Here is a 23,692-nt window from a genome sequence, read left to right on the forward strand (position 1 = left end):
ACCTGCTTTATGTCTGCAAAACAAAGAAGTCAGGGTTGTTTTCTTCCCTCCTTCCATCATTCCTTCCCTCCTCCCTCCTTTCTTTCTTCCTTTTTCCTTTCCTTTTCTCCCTCCCTCTCTCTCCCTCCCTTTTTCCTTCCATTCCTTCTTTTCTTTTACATCCTGACTGCAGTTTCCTCTCTTTTCTCTCTTCCCAGTTCCTCCTCCCCATTCTCCAACACCCCCCTCCTCCTTCATTTCTATTCAGAAAAGGGCAGGCCTCCCATGGATCTCTACAAAACATGCTATGTCAAGTTGTAGGAAGACTAAACACCTCGCCTTACATTAAGGCTGGGCAAGGTAACTTAGTATGAGGAATAGGGACCTGAAAGTCAGCACAGGAGACTCAGAGGAAGTCCCTGTTCCCACTGTTAGGAGTCCCTCAATAAGACCAAGCTACACAAACGTCAAATATATACATAGGGCCTAGGTCAGTCCTATGCATGCTCCCTAGTTGTCGGTTCAGTCTCTGTGAGTTCCTATGAGTCCAGGTTAGCTGATTCTGTGGGTTTTCTTGTGAGTTCCAAAGCCAGGGTTTTTATGTAAGAGATATATCCTCCTTTGACAAAGTCTACAGGTAAGGCCAAGTGGGTCCCTTCCTACTACACATTAAGCTGACATCCCTGTACACTAAGGCATGTGGAAACGCAGTTCGTCCCTGGCACTGCTCAGAACTCTAATAGCCTTTGTTTGCAACACAGTACACATACACTCGCTGAAGCTGGAGAGAAAAAAAAAAAAAACATTTATTCCAACTAAGCACCCAATGGTTCATGTAAGAACAGGCCAGAAAACTAGAGGAAAGAATGTCTCATGATGGGTTGAGTACCTTAAGTTAAAGTTGCAACCACCGAGTGAAGTAAAGCATGGGCTAGCCTTGGGTCAGCAAGTTTTAACTACCATAGTCAGCAAATGGACACCAGAGTGTAGTGTAGAATGAAAGGAGGAAGGAGAAGATTGGGATTCTGTTTTCTTTTCTTTTTGGTTTGTTTGTTCAGTGTGTGGGTGGGAGGGGGAGGGGGTATGTGTGTGTGTGTGTGTGTGTGTGTGTGTGTGTGTGTGCACATGTACGTGTGTGTTTCCCTGTCATTAACTTTGAAAATTACAGAAACTTAAGACAAGTCTGATTGAAGCCAACTCTCTTCAGCATGTTTCTAATGAAACTGATATATCCCCTTATATTTTACTCCAATATTTTAGCTCTTTGGAAAACTCAAATATTCTGAAATATATTTCCTGGACATACACAGATCAGGATGGTTGCACATTGGTCCTGACTTGAATTTACACAGCAGAGGCGCCTCAGTTAAGCATATTCCCAATCTGAGTAAGAACAAAGAAAACCTGAATGTCAGGGCCTTTTCCTCTCCTAACAGTGCAAGAAAACCATCGTATGTGGATGGAGCCAATGACCTTAACCTTACGGCTGCAGCATCCTTACCTAAGTCATTTTCTGCTTTTTTTCTTCTTTTCCTTACAGCAATTCAATAAGATCAGAGGAATTAATTCTCCTCAGAATTGAAAGTTTTATTTAATGTTAATATCGAATAATCATTGAAAAAATACCTTAAGCAAAAAAAAAGTTTCCAGAAGCAGGTAGATATAAACTAATGGATATCATAGACATTATGGTTATTTATATATTTCCAGGATAATGCAGCAAACATACTTAAATATTTGTGTGACTTTCTTGTCAGAATTTCTATTGATAAGAAATGAACTCAGCTTATTGAGTAAAATATAAACCAAAAAAAAAATTTAAAAACCTACCAAATACTTGAATTTTTTAAAAAAATATTTCTTCAATAATAATAGATTCAAACCAACCAAGTGTTGCCTAAAATGTTGTGTCCCCTCTAATCAGGTGTCTTTTGCTACGGAAATGAGTTATTGCACCTGCATATTTCAGTCTCTAGTCCTATCATTCAAACAAAATCACGATTCTAAATTCATGGTTTCCTTCATCCAATGGAAAAATAGCACTTAAACTTGTAATTGTTAATGGTGCATTTATACTCAGTTTCATCCTCTGATTACTACAGGCATGTTTCTTTAGTTTTTAAGCTGTTTTAGTTCAAATTTCCATGCATAATGTAAAGTTAATTAAACAAATATAAAATCTAAGGATCAGATGAGAATTTCAGTCCATATAATTAACAGGTAAAATGTTTAATAAGCAAGTATTAAAACCTTGTTTTTGCCCTGCGTCTGTAAGAATGCCTTCCCTTCCATTTCAGTCCTTTCTCCCAACTCCCATGTCTCAGTCTAGAATTGCTCAGTTAGCATTAACCAGTTTAAGCTCTGTACTCTTAAATGGGTTTATATAAAATTACATATATTACAAATATATACATGTTGTATTGTGCTTATGCATAGATGTACATGTATGAAAACATATCCTTAGTAATGTGAAATATATTAATATCATATAGGTAAATGAAAAGAGAAGGAAATGTTTGCTAAATGTAAGCTCTAGCCTAACCACAGCAAGTCTAGTTTAATGGACTTCTTTTGCAATGGGCACTTTTTCTAGTCGTCATATTTTCAACAGCATCTTAGTAAATTATAGCAAACTGTCATTTCTAATAAAATTTGATCTTGTAATAATTAAACCAAATGAATCATTGATACTTGTTGTATAAATCTATGCTGTAGTTATTATTCGAAGGAAGTTATTAGAAGCATTCAAAACCAAGGGATAATGGAAATAACCCATTTGAGAGAAGTAAAGTAACTTTTGGTGAAATTTCACTGCTAGTACCAATGGGCTTTCTTTAACAGCGATCCAAATCAATATATAGAAATAGAGCTTTTTAGAATTACTACAAAATAAAAGTAAAAAGTTTTTAAAAATTGCCTGGAAAGACGCTGCCAGCAGCCTGAAGTAATAATGCAGCTCTCTTTACAGGGAGCACTGAAAGTCTACTTAAACAAACAGCCTTTGTGCAAGGCCTGACAGTGCTATTGCTGTTTTGTCTCACATCTACTAAACACTGCCAATGGGAGGAAACCCGCTCCCCTGTGGTTTTGTTGTACCCTTGAATGACAGTGATGGAGCACTTGCATGATGTGTTTGGTGCCTTGCATGAGGAAGACATGCAAAGGCAAGGTCCAGTCTGCATGCTGCTTAATGAATGTTTCTCCTTTTCTCTCCTTCCTTGTCATGTGCTTTCAGAAGACAACAATGTGGAAGGTGGGTGCTTTCTACCTTATTTTTCAACTCCTCTTTGATTTTTATTTCTCAGTATTCATAGAGTACATCTCGAATATAGACGGTAAGTTGACCTTTCTGATCATCCCTTGATTTCTAATTGTGTATCACTTTGCATATGGAACACATCTGCACCTTCCACCCCATGAGTCTCTGGGATAAAAATGCCTTCAATCTTACTTCCAGTGCCTGATGTATTTCAGCAGCCCATATGAGTCTTAAAATACTCAAAGCAGTGTTCTATATGGAAACAGGATACAATGCTACTTCTTTTACTTTTTTAAAAAATAAAGTGTTTCTTTGAAGTTTATAACACAATGTGTGATTCTGTCTCCATTCTTTTTCTTTATTTTTTTTTCTCACCTTTTCGGGGTTTTTTTTGGAGCAAAATAGTTTCTTTTCTGGTGTATATCTTTATTACTCTGTCATTTTAACCTCCTTGGTTTGTTTCAAATAATTCAAATTATAAAAGAACATAGATTAAAACACTGAGAATAAGAAAGACGCACACATTTAGATTGAGATACAAGCCATTGCCAGTGGAAATGAAAGCTCACAGTTCTGCCATGAGATCGTGGGTAAGTATATTTATACCATTAGTGTGTTAACACGAGGATGACTGATTGGAGTATCATTAGATTATCTCAATCATGGAATTTGGGGAAAGTCATATATTTTTCCCATTGGTTCCTAAAAGCATATTTCAATATTTTATTGTTATAGAACTTGGGTGAAGTAGTCTGATATTACCAACCAAATCTGGAAGAGATAAACACAAAAAGCATTAGCTGCAGCAAAAGAATAGACAGATAAGTTTCTCATCATTTCACACCCATTTTTTTTTTTTTTTTGCTTGTTTGTTTTTGTTTTTTTGAGACAGGGTTTCTCTGTGGTTTGGGAGCCTGTCCTGGAACTAGCTCCTGTAGACCAGGCTGGCCTCGAACTCACAGAGACCCGCCTGCCTCTGCCTCCCGAGTGCTGGGATTAAAGGCACGCGCCACCCGCCTCGAGTGTTACAGCCCCCCGGCAGCAGTGCTCGAATCCCGGGGCCGAGGGAACCGGATACCCATTGCCGCACTCTCCTCGCCCCCCCTTGGGGGTTTCGGAGGCCGGGCCGCCCCTCCCACTGCGCGACCGCTCTCCCACCTCCCCCCCTCCACACCCATTTTTTTTAAAAAGTGGTCCTGCTGTGTAGCTCAGCCTAGAGAGCAGACTGCCGCCACAATTGCAGACATTCACCTTGCTTTACCTGCGAGTACAGCCACACCTGGACTATCTCCTGCTATATACATTGTATAATCACATTATTTAACAGTTGTCAGCAATGTGTGGACATTTGTGTGTCAGGAAATGGAGTTTAACATAAATCTACTTTGTTGCTACAGGTTGGGATGCAGTCATTTCATAAGCACAACTACATTTCTACACATGAAAGACTTCTCACAAACTGCCTCTAGTCAGAGTGAAAGATTAGTGCAGTTGAGGTCAAGAAGGGGTCATTTCTTTTCAAAAAGAAGACTTCATTGTAATACAACATTGATGGGCGCAAGATCAGCATCAAATTTGTCACTTTTTCATGATCAATAATTGTTACAGAACTATACTGATATTCAAGCAAAATAGGTGAAAATTTCTAAAGAAACAATCTATCATATCCCCCGAATGTTGACTTGTATCCCTTCTGATTTCTAGTTTCATAATTTTAAATTTGTGAACATACAAAAGCTGTAAATTTTTCTTCTGTATTTTTAAACAATTCTGTAAAATGTTCATTCTTTTTTCTCCCTTTGAATTTCCAAAGGACTTTAAAGTCAACCTAATTAGTAGAAATGCTTCTTCATAATCACAGAATCATTTGGCGCAAGGCATTGATAAGATACTCAGAATAGAAGCCCCTCAACTGTTGTAATAAAGTTATTAAATCATAATTTTAATATCTTGCTTTACAATATGACTATAAGAATGCAGCCAAGCTCCCTTTAGAGCTAGAAATGGAACAAGAGAAATAGTAGTCCCTGGAGATTTATTAATTTCCTTTTGGGTGCAATGTCAAATGTGCCACAGATTTCTAAGTCTCTTTTCTAATAGTTAGATCTCCAGGAAGTTTAGATCTTACCAGGGCTAATTTCCCGAGTTAGACTACAAAACAATCCTAGAAATACAAATATGTTTCTAGATGGAAATATATACATTCACAACAAATATATACATGTGTATAGATGTGTATATATATGCCAATGTATATATGAAGATATGTGTGAGATTAAATGAAAAATTAAAAATCTGAATAAATGAACCTCTTCTTTATCATATAAAGAATTGAATAAATCACATATAAAATATTTCCACTTATGTGATTATTTTTGTTGAAATCCCTCCAGAAATGCTGTTCCAGAAACATCTTCACTGTTAAAATAATTTACAAATTATGTTGTGATTACAGGATAATTTCTAGTTGTATCAGCCTTACCAAATATAAAAATACACTTATGAGTTTGAAAAAGCAGATCAGGGGCAACTGGTGCATGATGCTTTCAAGTTCAAAGTTTCAAATCTATTTGAAGTATCATTACAAATTGAAAAGACAGAATTTTTTAAACTTGATCTTACATTTCTCTGATTGTATATAAAGTTATTGAAATACATCCAAAAGTGACAGCTGTGTTTCGGAGTTGAGACTAAGCTGCTATGATTCATGATTTTCAGAAAAAGTACTCTTTCACGTGACTCTTTTGTCACGTAAACTCTTTTGTTTGCTAAGATGATCCTAACAGCTGGGCATGTTGGCAAAATGACATGAGGACTATGGTTGAGGCTATCCTAGGTTACATACTGAGAACATGCTTCAAAACCAATCAAAGCAAGAAACTATTTTCAATTTTCTTTAGAAAAATAGTGATCTTCATAAAAATTTCTTGGGGATATTATATCTGCAGTGTATAACTTGAGTAAATAAAGGAGCATAAACACAGAACAACATTTAATTAAAATGATAAATAATTTTCTTCCCATGAAAAATTAATTGAATCTACTTAAAACCCATTCTTTCTTGAAAACATGACTGTATCATAAATCCAAGCTTTTCAATTGCGTGCCTAATTATCTGGGTTTTGCATTTGAGCCACCTGCATCAGACAAGGGGATATTTCTGCATTGTCATTTCAATGTGACTTAGGCCACTTCCCACTCCCACACCCCATTTAATTATGAAAGTTCTCATTTTTGAAGAGAGGAAAAAGATCAGACCCAGCCCACGATAAAGACAATCTTTTGGGTGTTCGTAAAATATAATTTTATTGCAAACAATGGCAAGCCCGATGGGGACAATGTTCCAAATGTCATCAAAGGGCAGATGCACTATTTAAGGGACTGGCTGAATTTAAACCAAGCTCTCACACTTGTGCTTGTTCTAACTAACACTTAGAATACACAGCACGGCATATGCTGCTGTTGACACTGCTGTTTTATAACTCTTTGCCCCAAAGCATTCCAACCAAGGGTTGAAAGAATGTTTTTGATTTGCCTCTGTGATACGGGCATGTCTCATAGGAAGCAAGATGTCTGTCACTGAACACTTTTGTCACCGTGACAACCCTGCTTTCCCATGCTCCCTTGTTTATTGCTGACTGTGCTCTTGTTTCCCTTCAAGGTCTGGCACACCTGATGATGGGCGACCAAGGTATGGGTTCTGCTCCTTTTCCACTCTGCTTTCAGTGTTTTCTTGTTCTGTAGCTGCTTTCAAAACCATCGCTGCAAAGTATGGCGGATGCTTGGAAACGATGTGGCTGCAAATGAAATACATAGCTTTTGTTCACATTTTTCATGGTTTATTTTCTGCTTCTATTTGTTGGTTTGATGTTGTTTTGCTCCTGTGACGCTTGTATCCCTCCATCCCTCTCACTGTGACAACTGCAAATAAATAAGACATAAGAAATTTGGCTGAAACCTTGCTTTTCTTATTGGTGTCTGTGGGAGAGTCCTTACAGAAGAGGAAAGTCCAGAGCAGTCAGGAGCTAACATCTGAAACCCCCAGTATCACCTACTCCATGAAGAGTCCATTATTCATCCATGCATGGCAGTTTGGGAACTTGCAGACAGCTTTGACTTTTGGTTTCCAGAGTGCTGATTGTAATATCCCATGCAATTGATACTACGGGCATTGAGATTCTTCTTTTATGTAACTTTAAACATGAGCATGGGCTTCTAATCCCTTGCATGAACCTTTCTGTAAAAACAGGCAGAATTCTCAGAATGTATGGACTGCCTTTCCATTGTCTTCAAAACATTGTTTATATTCTCTTGTCTTGTTTAATTTTCAGAGAACAGTGCATCTACACATATTCATAATTCTTCTTGTTGTTTTTCTCCTCTTTATTCTCTCTGTCTGGAAATCCTTTCTTCATGGACCCATCTCATCAAATGCATAGGTAAAAGTAAAGGTACTACATTATTTTGTTTCTTAGTTTCATCTGTGTGGATTACAGTATGTCTAAGTTATGCAAATGTATGTAGACCTTTGGCATTGGTGAAAGGTACTGGGAGGTAGGTATGTGTATGTTAATGAATATTTATGAATGTAAGGTAAGAAAGCGTTCTTTGAAATATTTTTGCTTTGCCCTCCCATGTCCATGTTTTGCTTTTTGGACTAATTTTTTCCATGTCAGTTGCTTATATAATTAGTATATTTAAAAATTAGCTATAGGTTGTGGTGTCAGTCCCTGCAGTATCATTTAATGGTATTTAAATGATGAGTGTAGTGACTCTAATTATATCTTCCACGTATATTCGTCTCTGAATGGACACACCTGCTCTGTCCATTATGCCTGATGCAAGAATCATAGCACAGCTCTGGGGTTGTATGCTCTGGATTCTTCCCTTGTTGCCTGCTAGATGCCATAGAAACACACTGATGTCATGGAAGCCCTAAAAGGCAGCACTGTGGTGGAAACCAAAGAGGAAAAGCAAGCTTGCTCTTTATGCATACTAACATGAAGAATATTAATAGCAACTATATATTGCTGTGTCACTTGGTAAGTCAGGCATGAGTACTCTTTGAAGTATATGGAAGAAGAAGCATGTTCGGTTTGCTGTTTAGATGCATCTACATTGTGTTTAGCAAAGGAAATAAGTGACTCACATCCCTGGTAAATGTTTAGAATGACCTTTTTTGTTTTAAATTGTGAAATAGTTAATGCACCCTTGATCTTTGATTCTAAATCAAAATTATCCTTAGATACAGCAATATGTCTTTTCCTTGAATTCTATGACACTTTCTTAGGTGTTAAAAGTTAACATCGTGACTAGGATGAGCGTTTGCTCCTCTACCTTCTTGCATTTGTATCATCCAGCATGGAACCTTTTCTGTTTCAGAAAAGCATCTGAACATGAGCCAAGCATTAAGTAAGAAATGACATCTAAGTTAAATGTTGTAAAATAGAGCTTTCACTTACCTGTCACAGCTTTGCCAGTTGGCCATTTCCAATAGTACAACTTCATTTTGTTTTGAGTCTTAGTCACTGTGACAATGATGGTGTCATCAATTCTCTTAAAGCATTGATGAGTCATTTTGGGTAGTTTCTAAAGCCTTTTCCCAAGGCTTACATCCCATTGACAGAGAGCTCTAGTGTGTCCCTAATGGTCTATATACTGTTCTGCATGTGGACTCGGGGTTAAGATTATATGTAGGAAATTGTCTTTTGCTTTCTTGTTAATAGAATGTGCTTCAGTATGTGTATGCATATATTTATATGAATGTATAAGCGTAGACTTTGAGTATATACAATCATCCATTATACTCTAAAAAAGTAACTCTTTTGAAAGTAACTCAAAATACTTTTCTAGTTATATAACTAAACATATGAAATAGATCATATTTACATCCAGTTGATAACAACTCAGGGTAATTAATGTTGAGAGTCACTTCAGTATACTATGTAAGTCTCAAATATTTCTGCTATATGTGTAACAGACATTTTCTTCATTTCATCATTTTTATCAAATTTTTGTTCTCCATTGCAAAGCTATAGAGGAAAAACATTTGATTTTTCTATTTCATTTTTAAAAAAAAAGATCATTGGAATCAGTGTGTATCTAATGATAGATGGAGGGGTTACTTTGAATACCAGAGTTGCCATCACATAATTGTTTGTTCTAGATATATAAAAATGAAAAATAAACTTTGTCAGTTTTTCACTGTGAACTGGTTTACCAATTTACATTCTAGAGCAGAAAGTACAATTGTGACTGTCATGGCATCACGCTCAGCCTGTCAGCATACCATGTGGATGAATTAGTGCACAGACAAAACTTAATAAGAGCATGAATCCAGGTCAACGTATTTCTGTCACTCAGTTGGAAGACTAAAATATTGTCTATGAATTTCACTTTGTAACTTTCTACATCAACTTCAATGCTAGTTGTGCATTAAAAAGAAGTTAAATCTGACTCATGAAATATAACTGGTTCATTCTGTAAACTCTTGTTTCTCTCCAATCTTTCCATCACCATGGAATTGTAATGCACTCTACTCCACTTTTCTCTGGCAGAGTGAACTAAGAATCTTTGAAATGGACCTCTGGAAACTTACCTATTTCTGTGTCTGTATCTAGAAGCAAAATTGAATTCAAGAATGTCAGTCATCATTAATGCTTTGATTTCTTTTGTGAGAATTTTTTTTACTAAATTCCAAGTACCCAGTTAGAGATGAATGCATTTCATTTAAAGAAAATAAGTAAAGATAGAAGTGAAAAAGAGAGACATTTGAAAAAACCTCTTCATCCTCCTGATTTCTTCCACCAGAAGGTAACACTGGAGTCCCTTTCTGATGGACCCTTCCCAAGTGGATGTGGACCCTGATCTCTTCCAGCTCATTCAGGGTTTGGAATCTGCAAAATATTTCACCATTTCGGTATGACAAAAATGGCTAGGGGTTCATGTTGTATGGTAGCAGAATCATGAAGAATGAAATGAATGTTTTCTCTTCATGGTACATCATACTTAGGTCTGTCAGCTGGCTATTCTGCTTCAAACTTGAGAGTCAATAATTTAAATTTGTTTTATGATTTAAAATGGAAATATTTCCCCTTTAATTAAATATAATTAAGAATCTATAGCTTTCTTTTGGAGAGCTCATGCAGTGCCCATGGAAAATCTAACTGCTGCTGGCTGTATGATTCCAAATAGTCTTTAGGGTATTGCTTGTTATTGATTTTACATTTATTTCACTTGAAAGTTGTCATTGGCATTATTTTGGGGATCAATAGTTATGGTGATTTATTTTATTTTTACTTAGAACCTAAATTTAACAATTTCCCTAGAAATTTGGTGTTTCCCTCACCCCGTCTGTGTATGTATGTGTATGCACGAGTGAACTTGTAGGTGCAAATGTATGAGTGTCCTTGTCTATGTAACTGTTCAGGTCATTCCAACAATTGTTTATTTTTAAATTTACTTACTTGGTTTTACTATAATAGGTTTCTGAAAGAATGAATGACTCTTAAATCAAGAAAAATAGCCATATGTTATACATGCAAATCCAGCCATAATTGCTGGTCACTAAACGAGAGTAAGAGGCTAATTATATCAGTTACATATTGATGCTTTGAGGAAAGGCTTGTATTTTCCTTCCCAGCATAGGGTTCTAATTGTGCATTTACATGTTTTGTTTTATTTTATGTCACCTTTCCCTAGAGGAGTGGAAGCTCCATGAGGGCACGCAGATCATGTTTCTGGTTGACCATTAGATATTTCCAGGACATTTCCATTCTTACTGGGTCTTGAATTTGCCATTTTAATGATACCAGTGTATACAATGTGCCACTATGGACTGGAAAGGGAATGGGTCAAAGTATAAAAAGGAAGGGGTAAAAAGGATGAGAAATGTTTTTAGGTATTCAGAAGAAACTAGCAGAAGATTATGCAGGATGTGTTTATTTCTTCCTCTAAACTTCCTTTTGTCTTTTAAATTTCATCCCAAAGCTATTGTTTGTCTATCTAGCAATAATCATCATTCTGATATCACTTCCATTTGCCTTAGCATACCAAAGAGTGGATCTCTAAAGAAATATAAAGTCAAGGTATTATTGTCTTTAATTCTCATGGTCTTTGCACATAGAAGAAGAATTACAGCCAACAAATGGAAAAGGAAAATTCATTTTCTGCAGGGATGAATCCCCTGATGGATTTTTAATGTCATTTGTCACCACAAGGAAAAATAACCAAATCTATAGGTCATGTGATGTCTCTTTGATTTTATCTTTTTTTTCTAATTTTCTTAACTCTAGTATACCGTAGAATAGTCAGCTGTTAGAAAATTCCAAATTGAAGTCTTGTATTATGATATGTCTATTTTGTGTCTTATATAAATATAAATCCTATACCATGTGTGTGAAATAATTCTTCTCTCGAATCTATCAAATAATCATTTATTATTTATTCATGATCCAAGGTGTTTAGAGAAGGTCAAAGTTTTATAAGCCAAACTCTGAAATGTGTTTTCATGTATTCAAAAATGTATTACCTCTGTGGTATTACTGATATTTAAGATTCAAATCAGAATCAATCCTAAGAAAAATCAAAATAATTTTCTCACAGTAAATAGCCAGATTCCTTAATAATTAATTGATAACAGCCCTCAATCTTGTAGTATTTAAAAATTTTATGTCCTGTCATATTATTCTATTAAACCCACTCACAAAAAAAAATTTGATATTTGTATAAGAACTTAACTTCCTTGTGGTATTTATTTTCTTTCATTTCTGTAATAGTCCAGTCAGGCTGCTGTAACAAAATGATATGGATTAGGTTAGGTTCTAAACAGCAATTCACAGCTTCAGAGCCTGGGAAGGCAAATGTCAAGGTGTGCATTCATTTGTTGTGTAGTGAGGGCTGGCCCACTAGCTATAGAACACCTTCTTTCTGTGTCCCTAAGTGCTGAAAGGTGGCAATGGAGTCTCTGGAATCTTGTATTAAATAAAACCCACATTCCTAGAGGATCCTCCTTGAAGCACAATAATTTCTCTAAATCTTTGCTGTGTGCATTTGACTACTGGGGAGACAGTGGCATTCAAACTGGTGCTCTCCGTGGCTTTCGTTGCTGTAGCTCAGCTCTTCTTTAGCTACAGAGCACTTTTGGGCCATGCTTGGATTGGCTCACCAGCCTTTGATGTGCAAATCCTTTTAGAAATTCTATGTGTACTTCACTGTACTTTCAGATTTCCAAATCAATTATAAAAATGATCTTATTTACTTTGTATGGATCTTTAAGTCACATTTTTCTAATTTAGCTCCCTAATACTAACTTATCTTCATTACTCAGAAGAGTGTAAATTGTAATATGTTCTATTGAAATCGTGGGTTTTTTTTAATATGCACCAGCTAAGACGTAGTTTGTCTTCAGCTGTCTGTCACTGTGACCTGTGCCACTGCAATTTGGATCTTCCTTACGTCCACAGAACTGGAAAACATCAGAACTTTAAGCATCCACTCGGTCCAGATGGCCAACAGAAGAGCTCAGTGTTGCCTCTCAGGTTATCTTTATGTCTGTCTGCTCAGTCTTCAATTAACACGAGTCACTTTGAGAACATGTGTTTGTTTGACATTTCTATGATTTAATTTATATCTCTTTGTGTTTATAAATAGTAAAATTGCAACTGTTTTCTGAAACTGTAGTTTTGGGTTGGTAAATTCCCCATGTCTTCATAAACTCTCTTCATAGCCTTGTATTTAAAATACTGGTTAACTAAATAAGAATGTTATTAGATTTGTAGAAAATTGATCTCTCTTCTTGGGACATAGAAGAAACTTTCCATGTTATTTGTGTGTGTGGGGGGGGGATGTTATACAGCTAGAAACTTTCATGCCTGCCTAAAAATTGCTGCAAATCACATTTAATTTTGTTGTTGTTGTTACTGTTTTTTAAGACAGGGTTTCTCTATGTAATAGCTCTAGCTCTACTGGAACTTGCTTTGTAAAACAGGCCAGCCTCAAATTCATAGAGATCTACCTGCCTCTGCCTTCCAAGTGGTGTGATTAAAGGTGTGTGGCACCACCACCTGGTTCACATTTAAATTTTAACATATGTATTTAAAAAGTATTCCTTTTCTAAAATGATTGTCTTATTTATTGAATTAAAAATCAGCTTTGTTCATCTCAATATTTTTAACCATGTCTTTTAAGATAGAGCAAAGTGCTTCGTAAACAGTACAGCAGATAAATCAGCAGATTTCAAGAATCTTTATAAACTATATAATTTTATATAAGATAAAACTATATAATTTCTCATAGTAATGGACTAAAACAAACAGATCTCTGAATGTCATTGAATGTGTGAGGAGAAAACATCTGAAATAAACTTTAAAAGTAACAGTAGTACTAGAGCGTCATAGGAGATCTTACTTATTGTGATATAGCATATGTTCATTATTATGAAACTAGTCTTTGCCTGATTTTTTCAAGACAAATTTAGGAGGAACCTATTGCAAAACATTGTTCAGGATCCATTACATCTCGTTTTCAAGTTTTCTATTTAGAGTAGTGAGACCCAAACATGATAACCTGTAATCAGTACAACACGGTGGGAAGAGTCTTGAAGTTTCCAGGCCTGGATGTAGGCCCATATTCATTCTCTCCTGACCTTGAATAAGCTACATAACCTTTGACTGAAGCCTGCAACTCAGAAGACTGATGAAGGAGGTTTATAATGTGTTCAAGGTCAGCCTCGGCATACTGTAAGTCCTTGTCTCAAAATAAATAAATAAATAAAAGAACCAACAATACACAAAATCTTAACCTCATGTATCCAATACATTATCCATGTAATATCAGTTAGTAAAATAATCTATGACTGAATGTGGTTACAGACTGCAAATGTTTTTAGACATGTTTTTATGTCAAGAATAGAAAAAGTTATCCCATTCATTTAAATTAAATGATTTTTGAAAATAAATGAACCACAATATGCCCAAAGCCTATCAAACATGGTGCTCTTGTTTTACTGTCTTCTTATCATCATATCAATATATTATTATTATTATTATTATTATTATTATTATTACTTTAGATTATAGCAAACTGAATTTGGGCATCTTAATGTCCTGTACTACAGAGAACACACATGTTAGAGGTTAGAAGCTTATACCTCTGTGATTCTTAATGCTTGCTAAATAATGGACTGGCAGATTGAAAGGATAATTTTCAAAATCCCACTTTAAATTAAATTTTTAAATTATTGTGGTGTCTCATAGGACATTTTTCTTTCCCTTCCTCCCTCCTTGGTTCCCTTTGTCTTTCTTCTTCCCTTCTCTTCCATTACCTCCCCTTTCCTTCTTCTCTTCTTCCCCTTTTTTTTTTCTATTTCCTCCAAGACAAATATCCCTAAGGGCCAAAAATTCAATAGTAGAGGTCTTCTCATTGGCCCAGAGGAATGCAGGAAACTAAAGGGACCTTTGATCTTCCTGTTCCCTGTTTCATCTAGAAGGTCTTTGGGAATTTAGTGGGGACTTGAAAGCCTGTCCTGTAACAGTGATGATCAAAGATTTACTTTAAAAATTCTCTTGCCAATCTATTTTAAATGTATTTCTTTAAGCAGGCAGTACTTCCATGGACATGTACATCTCCACGAATATATATGTCGCAGAAATGGCTTGTGGAAACTTAGTTTCTAAATAGCTTTCTTTTTTGTGATCTGTTAAGGAAATACTGTTTTATAATTTATGGCTTACTTTGTTTTCAAGTAGCTCAGGTTGTGCTTTCCCAAACAAGGAAATACGATTTCTTATTCTTAGGTTAGCTATCCATACCTCTAGCTTTTCAACTTTACCATGCCTAGAGATGAGTGTTCATGTGGATGATTGGTAAGGAGTCCAGATCTGCATCTATTAGGCTTCAGGTACAGAACCTGAACTGATGAACAATAATAGTATGAAACGCTCAGATTACAACCAAATAAAATTGCAGAGTTTGAGGCCATTATTTAAAAAAAAAAAATGTCATATGTTTGTCCTTTTTGGAAAGGAGGAAATGGAGCTGGAGAAAAGGGAGAGCCTTGGGAGAAGGAAAAGAGGAAGAGAGAGGAACGCTGGAAAAGAGAGAGGAAGTGGTTAAAGAGGATTTTTCTTTAGCCTTAGTCCTGGTTATTTAGTCAGCATTGATGTGGATCACACTCTGTTATGCAGGTTATAAAAGCCCTGCTTTTCAAAAGGGAATTTTACTGACCTTAAGAAAGGTAACTTGGGGTGCATGATATTAGGCTCCCAAAAATCCACAAAGAAATTTTTTAAAAGGAAGAAAGAAATATCACCACATTGATGCTACTACTTCCCCAAGATGAAGCTGTTCACTTTCAATTTATACTTAGTTATAGAAAATGTCTTTTACACATACCAGACAAAGTCCTTCCTTTTGTATCGGTTTATTCACCTTTGAAGTGCTGGGCATCTTACGTCACAGAACTGCCCTTGCAGAACTGACACAGCTGAAGCTCTGGGAGTCATATGTATTTACTCTCAGTCAAGTAAGAGTTAGGATGTTCCTATAGTTGTGAATGAAGGCTATTTTCTTTTTCCTCTTATGATCATTTTGCGATATAACACAGATATAGCCTATGAAATTATGCCACCAAAGCCACAAATGAGATCATCCAGAAAATCAAAACAGCATCTTGTTACACGACATTTAAAAACCACAATTTATTTTGTTTCTTGGGAAAGTTACATGGTCAGTTGACCCACTTTCCTATTTTATATTTTATAGCTGGCATTTTAAAGATTGTATACATTTGTAGGAAATTTAATTATCCACTTAAGGAAACAACCAAATTTAGAATGTGTTAGCAAGCTGCCAAAGGGCTGGAATTCCCTAAATGGGTCAATTGTGATTCCCCTTGGCAGGGAAGCCCTAGAATACAAGCTAGGTGTGGCTTTTCAAACCTAGTAGCAAATTCTTCCAGCAATCTGCAAAGGTTAGAGAATAGCTAAAAATTTTGTTGTTGTGCTTACCTAAAGAAATTTTGGTATCTTGTTCTTTCTTTCAAGTAATTGTGAAATGAAAGGATACATACCTGATCCACAGCCAAAGGCACCTGCATTTCCCATTGCTTGCCCAGAAGTTAGGGCTATATTGACTTTCTGTGACTAGAGATCTTTTCTTCCATGGGATTAATAAATGTTAGATTCAATGAAGTAGAAGGATGGAAGTAGTCCACAGAGAAGTCCCATTCTTGAGCTGATGGTTTCAAATAATGTTAATTTTATTTTTGTCCTCTCATTGTATCTAGAAGGAATGACAATGACCTTTCACACTAAGCCCCGTTGAACTTTTTCCTTAACTATCTGAAATATGACATGACTTAGCCAAAGGAAATAACCTCTACTGAGAACCACTATTGAAGCAAAGCACTCAGGCATTTCTCTTTACTGGTAGAACATATGAACAGTTGTTCACACATTACTAAAACCTTGACACATTCTTTTTTTTTTTCTTCCTCAATAGTTCTTAGAAAACTGTCCAACACACATAAGCAAATTGTCTGTTGAGGCATATTTTTAAATACAAAAATTTTCAAGGACCCTAAGAAAACTTTTTTCAATAGGTTCATGGCAGTTGGAATTCTGTGCTTAGAAAAAAAATAAAATAAATTAAAAAAAAATCTTCCTCCTAAGAAGACACAAAGCACAAGTTAGCCATTACCAAGTCCACCAAATAGATTTTGTTTTCCAAAAGCTAGATATTTGAACTTCATGGTGACAAGATCTTCTTTGTTGTTTTTTGTACAGTAACATATACTTTAGCTCACTCTGTACTGCTTCTAAGTTGAGTTTTCTCACTGCTGAAGAGAATTACCATTTACTTTAAGAGAACTTCTCCTGCTGAGAAAGATGTGGTTAGATAATTGGCTTTGACTCCTGCAACTAAATAGCGGTTTCTCCTCTAGTTAAGAGGTCGTTCAAATTTTTAAACCCGTGCTGTAGTGGTCATTAAAGTATTCTTGATATGTAATTCAGATTGTGTTTAAGAAAATGTAATAAGTTGAGTGTGTCACAACTTTTGCACTTTTACAGTGATGCCTGATCATGGATTCTCCATAATACCATTAGGATCAGTTTCAACAGTAAAATCTGATAAAGAGATCAGACAGAAAAGGCTGAATAACAAATACTAAGTTGACATAAAACTGCGTCACAAACACAACTGGGTACTGACTGGAGATTACAGTGAAAGACCATTAAGCAGAATTATTCCATTTGAGCAAAGAAAATGTTGTAGCAAGTAGACATTTGGTCCCAGAAGTTTATTAAAACAGGAGAATCTTGGAGCCATTAAAAATAATATATATGTATATTCAAAAATCTCAAAAGGATGTGGTTAAAAGAGACATGCAAACAAGAAGAAACAGGATGAGGAGTGCTGAAGTGACATGAAGAGAGGAGCTTGTAGACACAGGACAGTAAGACACTATGTGTTCTCCAGGTAGTGAAATGCAGAAGAGCAATGCCAGCAGCTGGAGAGGGCTCTGTCTACGAATGGTTGCATATTTCATGTAATTTGAAGGGACACTAGAAATTATATCCTCATCAAAAATAATTCTCTCAGTAGCCCAGCCCTGCTAAAAAAATTAACATGAAATATCTGAAAGTGCCACATACTTCTCACTAATACATCTGTTCTTAGACAATGACCTGGTGATATACACTAGACAAGTGCATTTTAATGTGAAACAGATTAGGAGACATTGGACAGCCCTTTGGTAAGTCTTGGTGAGGTTTTTGCAGAGGTGGAAGACATTAGGTCACTGTCATGGTAGGTACATGAATCACACAAGAAGTGGAACTTGATAGAAAGTTTCTAAATTGGGGGGAGGGGCACTAAAAGATTTGTCTGTGTCAATAGCAAACTTTAGCCTACTGACTACACTGCCAGAACTAGATCAAACCAGTCAGAATGGATTTAACACTAGGTCTGATATTTACTTCTGTTGTGGATGGCATTGGTTTTCATTTTCTATTAAACAGTGAGATCTTAGACAGGTTTATTTGTTTTGTATTGAGGACAGGTGTAATCCCTAGAAAATAGTAAACTTCAATGAAAGCCAAGTACTAGTCCACATCTTAGCCAAAGTCCAAGAGATAATTGATGCAAAGTCTGTATTCAATGAATACACAGATTGCAGTAGAGTATACCTACAAATTAGATGCCACATTCTAAATCATCAGGTATGTAGCTTTAGTCAAGTAATTTGGCCTTTCGAAATCCCATTTTTCATATTTGTAAATTTCAGGCAAAACAACTTATTTTATTGTAGATATGAAATGAAAAAGTATATATTTCTAGAGAAGGGTGTGTGTTCAACTGAAGAACAATGTGGAGAACTAGATCTTTCTTGGTGTCTAAAAAGAAAATGAAGCCATTTTTCAAGGGAAATCAAAGACATTTGAATAACATAAAGAAAAGGTAAATGGAAAAACCCTCTTACCCTGAGTATCCACATTTACACAGTTTAGAGAGTCTTAGATGTTGAGAAATGAAGTAAGATGAAAAGGACTATAAGAAGTAGTGTCTCTCTCTCTCTCTCTCTCTCTCTCTCTCTCTCTCACACACACACACACACACACACACACACACACACACCATATCTTGTATAGACCAGAGTTGTTGAGATAACATCTTACATAGTCCAGGCTAACTTTGTACTTTTTACATTTGTACTTTCTATGTACCTGAGCATGAATGTGAACTTCTGGTCCTCCTGCTTCCACCTCCTAAGTGCTGAGATGACAGACTTATGGTACCACACTTGGTTTAAGTTTGTGTTAAGAACCAAACTCAGAGCTTTCTGTATGCTCGACTAGACTCTCACCAGCAGCTGTTTTCCCAGCCCTGTGAGGGTTTCTGTTAAGACTTTCATTTTACTGCTAACAAAGCAAAAAAAAAAAAAAAAAAAAAAAAAAAAAAAAAAAAAAAAAAGACAAACATAAATGAAACCCTTACAACATACCTGACATATCTACCTGAAAGATGATTGGCAAATGGTCCTAACATCCTTTATGAGTCGAAATAACAAAGGCAAACCATTTTTCTTTAACAACACGCAAAAAATTACTTGAAAGTATTAAGGTCCTGTTAACAACGAACTAATTCTAATTGCTTCCCAAGAAAAATGTTCAGGTTGCTTTTGACTTATTTTGCTTAATTGTTATGCTTCAATATAAATGAATATAGGCTTAGGAAAAAAACCTTAATTCCATCACGTCTTTGAATTCCCTTCCAGGTTTTATTTTGGAGTGTTCAAAAAATATGTGGGAGTTGTAACATAGCAAATAGAGCACAGCAAGTGACTTGAAGCAAAAAAGTATGTGGTCTTATGTTTCAGACAATGGTAATTGTGAAATCCAGTACAACCAGAAAACCAGACAAAATTTTTGAGAATTGAAAAGGAATTAATTGACAAATGAGAGCAACATAACATGTGTCAACACTGTAGAAGCCGTCTAATGAAATGAGCCGTGAGCAAGGCTCCCTTCCTCTGCAGCCAGGTTGACCCAAGCTTAGTTTGTGAGCCCAGAAGCAGAATAGAGTCGATACCTCTGAAAATAATAACTTGAAATAAATTCTGTAATTGTAAAAATTGTTTATTTTAATTAAAATTTTGCCTGTTTAAGTTATAACCATTCACCCATGTTGTTATTGTTATATCCTAAAATTTTTACTGGTTTACTCCAAAGGGCTCTGTTCTGTATTTTTATTTTTTAATTTTGATAGAGTTAAACAAGTCTGTATAGACTTAAGAACTTGAAATGCCTTCTATAAACAAGTTAACTCTCTCATCTGCAAACCCTGACTGTTCTTTCCCAGAGTTTACAGTTTCTGTCTTTTAATGTCATCCTTTCCGGAGTTGAAGCCTTGCCAGATTTCTCTGCTCCGTTTCCTTCCTCTGTACTGAACATACTACACTCGCTAGGCTACTTTTCAAATCCAAAGGTAGTCATTGTCCATGTTCTCTGAGCAGGGCACAGCAGGATCCAGAAGTGTGAATCAGAAGTGTGAATCTGTATATGATGTTTTTGTTTCAGACGTCCAACTTGTGTGTGTGTGCTTCTGTGTGTGTCTGTGTGTGTATCCTTTTGTTGACACCTGCCAAATTTTAAAAGAGGGGGCCATCTCACTCTCTGCTCAGCCGTGTATAATTTGAGCTTTAGGGAAACTTAAAATATTTCTGTTCAGCCCTAATATCACTTGTTAAAAAGCAACCATTTTACCAAATATTCTCTCCAAGATATTAGGAATCTATAATAAATAACAAATAATGCAGGCTGCCCGTCAGGAAGCATAGTAGTTAAAGGTATTTCTGCAACCATTCTTCACAACAGTTAAAACTCATAACAATATATTTTAAAAGAGCAATATTCCACCTTTTCTGAGCTATTAACATCATGGCTTTCAACTCACTAACCTTCTTGAGAAATTTCAATTTCTTCTCTACTGATACTGTAGCAAGTTATCACAATTTGGGTGGGGAGGGGTTTTGGGACAGGGTTTTGTTATAGCTTTGAAGCCACTCCTGGAACTAGCTCTTGTAGACTAGACTCACCTCGAACTCACAGAGATCTCCCTGCCTCTACCTCGCTAGTGCTGAGATTAAAGCTATGTGCCACCATTGCCCAGCAAGTTATCACAATTTTATCAGCATATTTGGGAAAAATTTATTACCTTACTGTTGTTCATGTCAGAAGTGTGGTATAGATCTATCTCACTGGATAAAAGACTGGAATTTGGGGATTTGTTTTTTTTTTTTTTCTTTTCCAGTTTTGAAGCTACTCTACACTCCCTTGACTGGTGACCCCATTTCACTTTATCAAGGTAGAAATCTTGTATTTCTCTGAACATTTGTTTCATGGTTATATATTCTTCTTGTATATCATTATGTTATAAAGAATTTATACTTTTTTCATACTATGAAAATCTATGATACTCTCCCTCTTCACATGTCTATTGTTTAGCAAACTTAATTACATCTCTAAGTTCAGTTGCTTTTTCTGTGTAATCTAATGCACTCTTAAGTTCTAGAGATTAGAACCATAGACTGGGTGCTATTCTTTTGACTTCCCATGATAGAGAGGTGCTTGTTCCACAAAAAAAAAAACAAAAACAAGTAATTTGCAAGAAGTAAATATAATCCAGCTAGAAAAACATAAAATCCAAGAGTGTGAAAGTTTCAAGGAACAAAATTTCACCTGCCTTTTAAAAATAAAGATTATGCTGGTAACACAACAAATTTCAGAACTATGTAACTAGAGGGAATAAGCACGACAACTGTGCTTTAGTCAAAATGATACGTGGCACTCACCTTTGTGAGAATCGGAGAAGGAGAAAGGAAAACACATCGGAAGTATGATAGATTTTATATTCATTTGTTGTGGGCTGTGCAGAGCTGAAGACATGTGGTGCAGCACCTTTACTCTCAACGCTTGGGAGACAGAGTCAGGCCCATCTCCTTAACTTCGAACCAGGTTGTCTGCAAAGTGGGTTCTAGGACAGTCAGAGCTGCTACATACAGAAACCCTGTCTTGATCCCCCCCAACCTCAAAAAATAAAAAAAAAGTTACAACTGATTCTCAGGTTCCCATCATAAGCTGTAGTTGAGTGAAGATACCATTTAAGATACATGGGTTCACCACTAGGATATGAAGGCAGGGAGACTGGTTATCATTAGCAACCAAGAAATTTTGAATCCAAATATAATAAACAGATAATATATAATCACTTGTTATAAAATATGTGATAAGGAATAAAGATGGGTAGCATACCAATATCCAGGTGAGAATATATTTATAATATATATACATATATTATATCAAAATATATTTATAACACCTAGGGCAAGATTGCCTTCTGTACTATTCTCTACCTGTTCCAAATGTGTCAAATATTTAGTATATCATCCAAATAATGAGACGATACTTGGAAAATTGTTTAATAAGCATATTTTCTCAGTTTTTTACTTGAATATGGGTTAGTGAGCATAAGCTACATATGAGGTCCTGTTGAGTGTTCTTTACGTAAAATAAATATAAACTGTTTATAAATATGTAAAATCAACTGTCTTTTAGAGCAAAAGAGAAGTTCTAATTGGAAATATGAAAGTTTCTGGAAGTAAAGAGCTAGCTGAGGAGAGCCTCCCTGGTAAAGGAAAGGCCAGCGTGATGAGAATACTGAGGTAACACACAGAACGTGGTTATGGATGGGCGTGGCACAACTCTAGTACTGGTGGCCCGAAAAGAGGTTTGAAACGGGCAGCTGACAACATTCTAATCCATAGCTGCAGATCATTTTTAACTAATTTTGGGGGTGACACACAGAAACTTATTTATCTTTATAGTCTCAGTGACTATTAGAGCCATAAGCAAATTCATGAAGCACACAAATATAGTGATTGGCAGATTTCTGTGTACCTGAATTTAAAGTCTGGAATTGGAAACTTATTTTTGGGATCAAGGCAGAGCTGTCACTGCTATTTGTGAATATGTGTGAGCGAGTCAGGGCATGGCGTCACCCAACCCTGCTTACTGCCAGTTGCCATTTGCTGTGTCAAGACGGCAGGGGCAGTGAGAGAAAATGAAATGAAGTCAAAGGTGATGGGGTCTGAACTGAGAAGGTGATGTTAGAAAGTACAGTTCCGAGGTGAAATTATAGTCAAATGTTTGGTGATGCAAAGAGAGCAAGGCCAGCAGTAGATGGCAGTAAGTAAACTGAGGGAGACTTTGAGAGCTGAGCTCCATATGGCAGGTTAAAGGACAAAGAAAAAGTCACTTGTAGAGCTTCAGTGATGGCGTGCACAAAGATTGCACTTCTGAAAGAGCACACAGGAGAGGAGTCTCTGCCTTAGCAGGCGCTAGGTGGAAAGGGACCACTGTTTGGGCATCGAGAGGCAGGGTGAAGTACTGAAGAAGACCATAAAAACTTGATAGTGTGTTCCAACCAGTGACCGTTGTCAAAATATGTCATAGTGATGGATACGGTAGACCCTTGCCAAACAAAGGTCAAGTTACTTTGTGCATGCAAAATATTTTACAAATGAGGGAACCAAGAGGTGGGGAATTGTTTTGCCTAAGAAGAAGGAACAAGTGACGCACAATATAGTTTAGACCATAAAAGGCATCCCGCTCCAGCCACATGCTCCTGCATGGCCTCAGCGCCATCCCTGCCCCTGTGCTTCTGCTTTCACTCTGTTTACTTAAGGGAATCATCTCAGCCTCGTCCTATTCCCAAAGCAGAATAGTCACATTAGGACTGCACAACACTGAGGTTTCGAGACTGTGCTTTCTAAACTACAGGAAGCAAACAGAGACTGAGCCCTGCCAGGAACACCTAGGTGAGAGCCGCTAGGTGTATTTTTCCAACTGTGTAAGTTTTACCTGAGCCCTTCTGACTTGTCTCATTCTTTTGAGT

At 36.3% G+C, this 23,692-nt stretch overlaps 1 protein-coding gene across 25 annotated transcripts in view; it reads left to right on the top strand.

Annotated features, from left to right (window-relative positions):
• The window catches only part of Nrxn1 (neurexin 1), a 1,082,053-nt gene that overhangs the window by 104,787 nt on the left and 953,574 nt on the right, over positions 1 to 23,692 (top strand). For 18 of the 25 annotated variants that reach the window (XM_041630237.1, XM_041630235.1, XM_041630239.1 and 15 more), the window contains exons 3-5: positions 3,215 to 3,232; positions 6,900 to 6,929; positions 7,678 to 7,689. The exons of 5 other annotated variants lie outside the window; for them this stretch is intronic. In XM_041630237.1, coding sequence (XP_041486171.1) covers positions 3,215 to 3,232; positions 6,900 to 6,929; positions 7,678 to 7,689 — 60 coding nt within the window. The remainder of the gene's footprint in view (positions 1 to 3,214; positions 3,233 to 6,899; positions 6,930 to 7,677; positions 7,690 to 23,692) is intronic. 2 more of the 25 variants (XM_041630238.1, XM_041630246.1) reach the window with 1 other exon arrangement.

This window comes from Microtus oregoni, unplaced genomic scaffold (genome assembly GCF_018167655.1).
Source record: "Microtus oregoni isolate MIOR12 unplaced genomic scaffold, Mior012 000034F_ref0000314, whole genome shotgun sequence".
In the NCBI taxonomy this organism is placed as follows: Eukaryota; Metazoa; Chordata; class Mammalia; order Rodentia; family Cricetidae; genus Microtus; species Microtus oregoni.